At 30.6% G+C, this 7,476-nt stretch overlaps 2 protein-coding genes across 4 annotated transcripts; both read left to right on the top strand.

The window, feature by feature from the left end:
- The first annotated feature begins 21 nt into the window (after positions 1-21).
- Top3beta (DNA topoisomerase 3-beta) lies at positions 22-4,029 on the top strand. The gene is made up of 14 exons (XM_015318372.2): positions 22-440; positions 506-648; positions 731-919; positions 1,009-1,176; positions 1,286-1,414; positions 1,493-1,611; positions 1,691-1,891; positions 2,014-2,218; positions 2,306-2,488; positions 2,568-2,777; positions 2,864-3,081; positions 3,152-3,376; positions 3,457-3,718; positions 3,791-4,029. Exons 1-14 carry the CDS (start codon positions 350-352, stop codon positions 3,995-3,997), a joined length of 2,550 nt encoding a protein of 849 aa, XP_015173858.1. The 5' UTR covers positions 22-349; the 3' UTR covers positions 3,998-4,029.
- Positions 4,030-5,243: 1,214 nt separating this feature from the next.
- On the top strand, positions 5,244-7,434 carry LOC107065054 (p21-activated protein kinase-interacting protein 1-like). 3 transcript variants are annotated; one of them, XM_089169903.1, is made up of 4 exons: positions 5,244-5,334; positions 5,481-5,533; positions 5,753-5,915; positions 5,997-7,434. In XM_089169903.1, exons 1-4 carry the CDS (start codon positions 5,304-5,306, stop codon positions 7,250-7,252), a joined length of 1,503 nt encoding a protein of 500 aa, XP_089026029.1. In that variant the 5' UTR covers positions 5,244-5,303; the 3' UTR covers positions 7,253-7,434. The 3 variants fall into 3 exon arrangements, with proteins under 3 accessions (XP_089026029.1, XP_089026030.1, XP_015173845.2); XM_089169904.1 differs by having other exon boundaries at positions 5,318-5,399; XM_015318359.2 differs by lacking the exon at positions 5,244-5,334 and having other exon boundaries at positions 5,345-5,533.
- Positions 7,435-7,476: the final 42 nt, after the last annotated feature.

The raw sequence follows: 7,476 nt of genomic DNA on the forward strand, positions 1-7,476 counted from the left end.
AACGTTATTGTTATATGCACCATGATTATTATTACTAATAACGTGGAGAATATAAATTATTTTGCTTGTGACATAAAGGTTTAAACTTTTTTAATATGAGAATTAATGAATCTTAATTATTATTCATTATTATCATAAATTAATGAAAGATTGAAAGTAGTGATATTAGACAAAAATTAATTCAATTATTAGAATTTCACATTGAAATCTAAAGAAATGATAATTAAAATATCGAATGATTAATTTATTATTTTAATAAATTAATATTCAGATTTTGAAGGTTGGAAAGATTCGTAAAAGGTTTTAACAAGCTATGTGCAAAGTGGTTATTATTTGAAATTTAATAAATATGAAGTGTGCATTAATGGTTGCAGAGAAGCCATCTTTGGCAGCTTCTCTTGCTTTTATTCTTAGTAATGGTCGGTGTACGTCAAAAAAAGGTAATAAAACTTGTGTATATTATATTTATTTATATTGTATATTTAAATAATTGTATTTTTTTCAGCTCCAAATAAATCATGTTCGGTACACGAATGGATAGGGGAGTTTCGAACAGAAACGGTGATGTTCAAAATGACATCAGTTTGCGGGCACGTTATGACCTTAGACTTTATTGGCAAATATAATAACTGGGATAAAGTTGATCCTGTGTGTGTTTTTAATCAATTTATTATGTCATATATATATATTGTCAATTGTATTATTTTTATAGACAATAGCAATCTTTCAGGTAGAATTATTCTCGTGTCCTACAGAAAAAAAGGAAGCCGCACCTAAACTCGCAATTCCATATTTTCTTGCCAAGCAAGGCGCTTATTGTGATTATTTAATATTATGGTTGGATTGCGACAAGGAAGGTGAAAATATTTGTTTCGAAGTAATCCATGCGATACAAAAAGTTAAAAAACTATCTCCAAATGTAATCCAATGATATTCTTAATATTTTGTTTCTTTTTTTATATTAAAAAATTGCTTTTCTTAAATTAATTACGTTCATCAATTTGATAGGACATTTGGCGTGCTAAATTTTCTGCAATTACTAACAAAGATATAAAAAATGCTTTTGCTAATCTCATTAAACCTAATGAGAATGAAGCTAAGAGCGTGGATGCACGCCAAGAACTCGATTTGCGGATCGGTTGTGCATTTACCAGATTTCAAACTAAATTCTTTCAGGTATAATTCTGATGCATTATTTATATGTTATTCTTAATATTATAATTATAATATCTTAATCTTAATAATATAATTCAAATTATCTGATACAGTTTGCAACTTATTTCAGGGAAAATATGGTGATTTAGATGTTTCGCTTATTTCCTATGGTCCTTGTCAAACACCGACTTTAGGATTTTGCGTACAAAGGCACGATGAAATTCAGACTTTTAAACCTGATCCATATTGGGTTCTTCAAGTATTGATTTTTGGAATCAGTTTTTTATAATAATATAGATACAAATATAATTTTAATGTGAATTTAAATATTTTTTAGCTTACAATTAAATCACCGGAAGGACAGGACATTCCTTTGACTTGGAGTCGTATAAGATCTTTTGATAAAGAAGTGGCTAACATGTTTTTAAATTATGTTAAAGAATATACCTACGCAACGTGAGTATTTTATAAATATATGACACATATAAAAAGTATAGTATATAAAAGAGAAAATATTTCTATATATGATATTCAGCGTAGTAAGTGTGCAAAGTACAGAAAAAACAAAACCACGTCCTATAGCTTTAAATACGATAGAATTGATGAGAGTAGCCAGTTCTGGTTTGGGAATGGGACCTCATCATGCTATGCAAATTGCTGAACGTTTATATACTCAAGGATATATCAGTTATCCTAGAACAGAAACTACGTCTTATCCTGAAAATTTTGACTTAGTGTAAGTACGATAAGAAAGTATATTAATTAATCCCTTGTACTATGAATTAAAATGTAAAGTTAAGTGTTTTATTCGTTCCTATATTTCATGCTTCTTATTTTTTATAATCCTATTATTCTTAGGGGAGTATTATTGAAACAACGGTATGATCCAGAATGGGGAGAGCAAGTGCAACAAATACTTGAAAGAGGAATTAACGAACCCAGAAAAGGTGTCGATGTTGGGGATCATCCACCTATCACTCCTATGAAATATGCTACAAGAAATGAACTAGATGGTGATGCATGGAGATTATACGACTATATAACTCGACATGTTATTGCAACTGTAAGTAAGAATTATTAAAACTGTAAAATATAATAGAATTTATTATATTTTTATATATTTATATATAAAATAAATTTGAAATATTAGGTGGCACGAGATTGCAAATATTTAAGCACAGTAATTAAATTTAAAGTAGGTATGGAAATATTTACTGCAACTGGTCGTACATTACTAGACCCTGGATATACTAGTATTCTTACTTGGCAATCGTTTGGAACCAACGATACGTTACCAAAGATTTCATTTGGAGAAAAAGTTGATATTCAAGAGGTTCATTATATTATCTATTAAATTCTTGTTTGATATTTTTTCATAATATGTTATAAAGAAAATGTTTTATTATATACAGGCCAAATTAGTTGAACTTTATACTCAACCACCAGATTATTTAACAGAAGCAGAATTAATATCTCTCATGGAAAAGCATGGTATCGGAACAGATGCTTCTATTCCAGTGCACATAAACAATATTTGTATGAGAAATTACGTTACTATTGCTCCCGGAAGAAAATTAGTACCTACTTCATTAGGTATAGTTTTAGTTCATGGATATCAAAAGGTATTTTTTAATATTATTTATGTTTATATAATTAAATTAATAGAATGTTTTATTATATTTGTATTTATAATCATTCATACATTCAGATAGATCCAGAATTAGTTTTACCGACTATGAGATCTGCAGTAGAAGAACAATTGAATTTAATAGCACAGGGTCGTGCAGATTTTCATGCCGTTTTACAACATACTGTTGAAATATTTAGACAAAAGTTTCATTATTTCGTTGAAAGTATCGAAGCCATGGATCAATTATTCGAAGTCTCTTTCTCTCCTCTTTCAGCTTCTGGCAAAGCACACTCAAGGTATAATATATAATTTTATTTGTTTAATTTAACTTTGGAATTTTTGTTATGTTATATTTATTTCATATAGATGTGGTAAGTGTCGACGTTATATGAAGTATATACAAACCAAACCATCGAGAATGCATTGCGCGCACTGCAACGAAACGTATAATCTACCTCAAAATGGAAATATTCGTATTTATAAAGAATTAAAGTGTCCACTGGATGACTTTGAATTATTGTCTTGGTCAACTGGTGCAAGAGGCAAAAGTTATACATTTTGTCCATATTGCTATAATAATCCACCATTCAGGTAAATGAATATAAAATATAAATTTTAATTCGGAAAATAATATACATATAAAATTTAAATATAATATTTAAAAATTTCAGAGATATGAAGAAAGGTATGAGTGGATGTAATTTATGTACACATCCGACATGTCCCCATGGTTTAAACTCTAACGGAATATCCAGTTGTTTGGAATGTGATACAGGAATTCTTGTTCTTGATCCTTCAGCAGCACCCAAATGGAAAGTTGGGTGTAATCGTTGTGATGTTATTATTCATTTATTTGAAAATGCTCACAAAATAACGGTAGATTCTGATGTATGCGATTGCGGGGCACAATTGCTTAATGTGGAATATAAACAAGTGATTATTAATTATTTATTTTTTAGAGAATAACATCTTGAACCTTGTTTATATAATTATTATATATTTTAGGATAAAAGTAAATTACCAGATGAAGCAACTGAAACTTCTGGGTGTATTTTCTGTACCCCGGCATTCAGAGCACTTGTTGAAAAACATAGGGCGGTAGCATCCAAACCAGTTGCAACTCATGGACGAGGGCATGCCAAAGGTCGTAGCCGTGGCAAACCGCGTCCTCCTAAGGATAAAATGGCTCAACTGGCAGCATATTTTGTTTAATAAAGTTTGAAAGTAATGTCTATCTATGTAAACATTATGAACTCCTTCCATATTGAATGAACATTACAAATGAATACATTGCCAATATGCTGCATATGTATTGCAGAAACAGTGATTAAATTTTCAAATCATTTTTGTGAACAATCAGTTTTTGGAAAAATTATTAAATAAAAGTCAAAAGAAAAATTTTATGCTAAATTTAAATAGTATAAGTATAACCTAAAACCATCTATATTAATATTTATTTACATAAATAATTTTTATATCAAAACGTGATAGAAAAACTAAAATTTATTATTTTTTTTTTAAATTTGAAGTATTTTGAAATATGTAGTATTAAACTATTGAGGGTAGGGGTAAGAGTAACATCTCTGTATATAAGTGCCCGTCGAAATGCATTCAATCAGGGTGGCGCCACAGTAGCTACAGGGTAAATTTTAAAGGAAGCGCCAAATATTATTAGAGTAGGATTGAGAAATAAACAAGGAACACAAATTTGACCCATAACTGTTTTGTTATTCACATACTTTTTCATAAAATTAAATGATAAAAAATCAATAAATGTACTATTCATAGTTCACGAAATAAAATCACTCTAGCTACACGTTTTCTCATAATAATTCTTTAAGGTTATATTTACTACATTATTTTGTACTACGCAAGTAGTTGAAATTTTCAATAATTAACTACTTTAGTCGGCAATAATATTAAATTTTTTAACTCGGCATACTTCAATTTGTTTACAATTGCTACTTTCATACCATATCTTCTATCTTCACCAGCGCCATTCTGGAAGGTTTTTGAACTATTATTTATGGAAAACGCTGGACACTTTTTCACATTTTCTCCTATAAGAGATGTTACTCTTTACCTTTACCCTCCATATATTAAACACATTGCATATGTATCGATGCATGGCTGTTAGAGGCAGTGCCAGATCGCGGAACATTTCTACCCCTTCTCTCGAGCCCAGCACGCCTCGCACACAACAAAATTTACGTGTCGGTGTGTCGGAAAACCGAAAGAAGCCGAGGGAAGCCGAGGTAGCTGCGCGACAGAGGAGAAATAATACCCCCACCACGCGTCATGGAAAAATACATGGACACAAAAATTGTTTTACACATTGTTTTACACATTGTTCAAATGTGTATTGTGTCCATGTATTTTTCCATGACGCGTGGTGGGGGTATTATTTCTCCTCTGTCGCGCAGCTACCTCGGCTCCCTCGGCTTCTTCGGTTTTCCGACACACCGACACGTAAATTTTGTTGTGTGCGAGGCGTGCTGGGCTCGAGAGAAGGGTAGAAATGTTCCGCGATCTGGCTTCACTGGTTAGAGGTACTACGGAAGTCAAAGTTTATTAGTCTCGTGACTTCATTGTGTTCGCACGTGTAGATCAGATGGTTTAAGTAAAATAAATTGTATTTTCGAAAAAATCATCATGCAGATTAATTTAAACACGCCAAATCTTTTTGAAATTATAGTGGGTACTTATGAGCAGTATTTACTTGGATATAAATTCACCAATATCGTTAATGTAAGTAATGAACTTTTTAAACAAATTTTATAGGTTATGGACGCTATTTTTAAAGCCGGTTTATCGGGAATGTTCTTACGTTATATTACATTTATTTTAATCTAACTTGTTTAGAATAATAAATTTATGTTTTTATTTAAAAACAATAGCTTGCATATTTAATACTCTTCGTTCTTTAATACAATGATTATTGATTATATTTTCCAAATATTGTTTCAGGAATATAAACTTGAGAAAAGTTTTGCCACGCATAGTCATTTGGGTAGCATAAGAAGTGTTGCTAGTAATAAATATTATTTAGCATCAGCAGGCGCAGATGAAACAATCTGTTTATATGATTTGCGCAATAGAATAGAATCTGGGAAATTGATGCATCATAATGGTACGCAATTGTATTTAATAATATTTCCTCTATTTATTAATCATTTATTTTATGAAAGTTTTTATTACTTTCCGTTTATAGATACTGTCAACAATGTTACTTTTACATCAGAAGCATCACATCTATTTTCCTGTAGTAAGGATGGAACAATAGCTGCTGTTAGATGCGGAAATTGGCAAATGCAGAAACATTGGATGAAACCACATAAAGGTTTATCTGTTCATACTTTAGCTATACATCCAACAGGGAAATTAGCTTTATCGACAGGAGCAGATGGTATTCTTAGAACCTGGAACTTAGTTAAAGGAAGACAAGCGTATGCTACAAATTTGGTACCGCGTTTAAAATCTGATGCTAAAGACATCACAGTTTTAAAGTGGAGTCCAAACGGTGAAAAATATCTTCTAGCAGCTAATCAACAGATCGACATATTCTCAGTACAGTTAGCAGGTATCGACCAGGAAGTACAATTAGATTCTAAAGTGGTATGCGTCGAATTTTTAAAAGATGACTTAATTGCTGTCGGTTTAGAAAATGGTCATATTAAATTTTATGATCTTGAAAAATTAGCTTATACTTTAAATATATTAGCGCACGATATTAGGATTAAATGTATGGCATACAAAGACGATTTGTTGGTAACCGCTTCTAGTAACGGGGAAATTAAACTGTGGAGATTTACCAGAAATAAAGTCGATATGTTACAGAGTATTAATTGCGGTGCTAGAATTACCTGTCTTACATTGGCAGAGTTGTATCAAAATGTAGTTCATAAAAAAGAAACAGATTTGAACATGGAAGAGAAAGTAAAAAACAAAAATAAATTTAGATTAAAACAGGAAGTTATTGTAGAAGATAATAATGATGATGATGATGATGATGATAATAGTCATGATGATGAAGATGATGACGATGATTGGGAAGTAACATCTGTTGATAATTCTAATATTAATCTAAGCATAAAGTCAAAGAATAATTCGACAAGTGCAGAATGGATAGAAACAGATGCTAATTCATCGGGAAAATTAAATACAAATGGACAATTAAGTAAAAATAATCAACGAAATAAACGAAGTATTGACTCAATAGAAAACTTTTCCCCTTCGCCAAAGAAGAAAACTTTAAATGAAGATAGAAATAATAATAGTAATAGTAGTAGTAATAGTAATAATAATAGTAATAGTAATAAGAAGAAGGATGTACATATTAAGAAAAGAAAAGTAGAAGAAACTGAGCAAGATGTTAGTAAGACATCTTTTATAAAGAGAAAAAGACTATTAAGACGGACACAGAATCTGATAGTAAAGTTCAAAAAAAGAAGAAGAAAAATTGGTTAGAAGAAAGCAGTAAAAAAGTAAGTAAAAAAATAAAAGAGGAGGAACGCCCTGTACCGTCAAAAAATATTGCAAAAAAAGATACAGAATCCGTTAAGAAACGGGAAAAGTGGAAAATTGAGTCGTTAAAGGTAGAAGAAAAGAATAAAAAAATTAGTAAAAAAAGGAAAACTATAGAAGACGAATGTTTTGTATCGTCGAATAAGACGAAAAAAAAAAGCAGTAAC

Source organism: Polistes dominula, unplaced genomic scaffold (genome assembly GCF_049000335.1).
Source record: "Polistes dominula isolate Pdom_NZ unplaced genomic scaffold, Pdom_raw_medaka contig_49, whole genome shotgun sequence".
In the NCBI taxonomy this organism is placed as follows: Eukaryota; Metazoa; Arthropoda; class Insecta; order Hymenoptera; family Vespidae; genus Polistes; species Polistes dominula.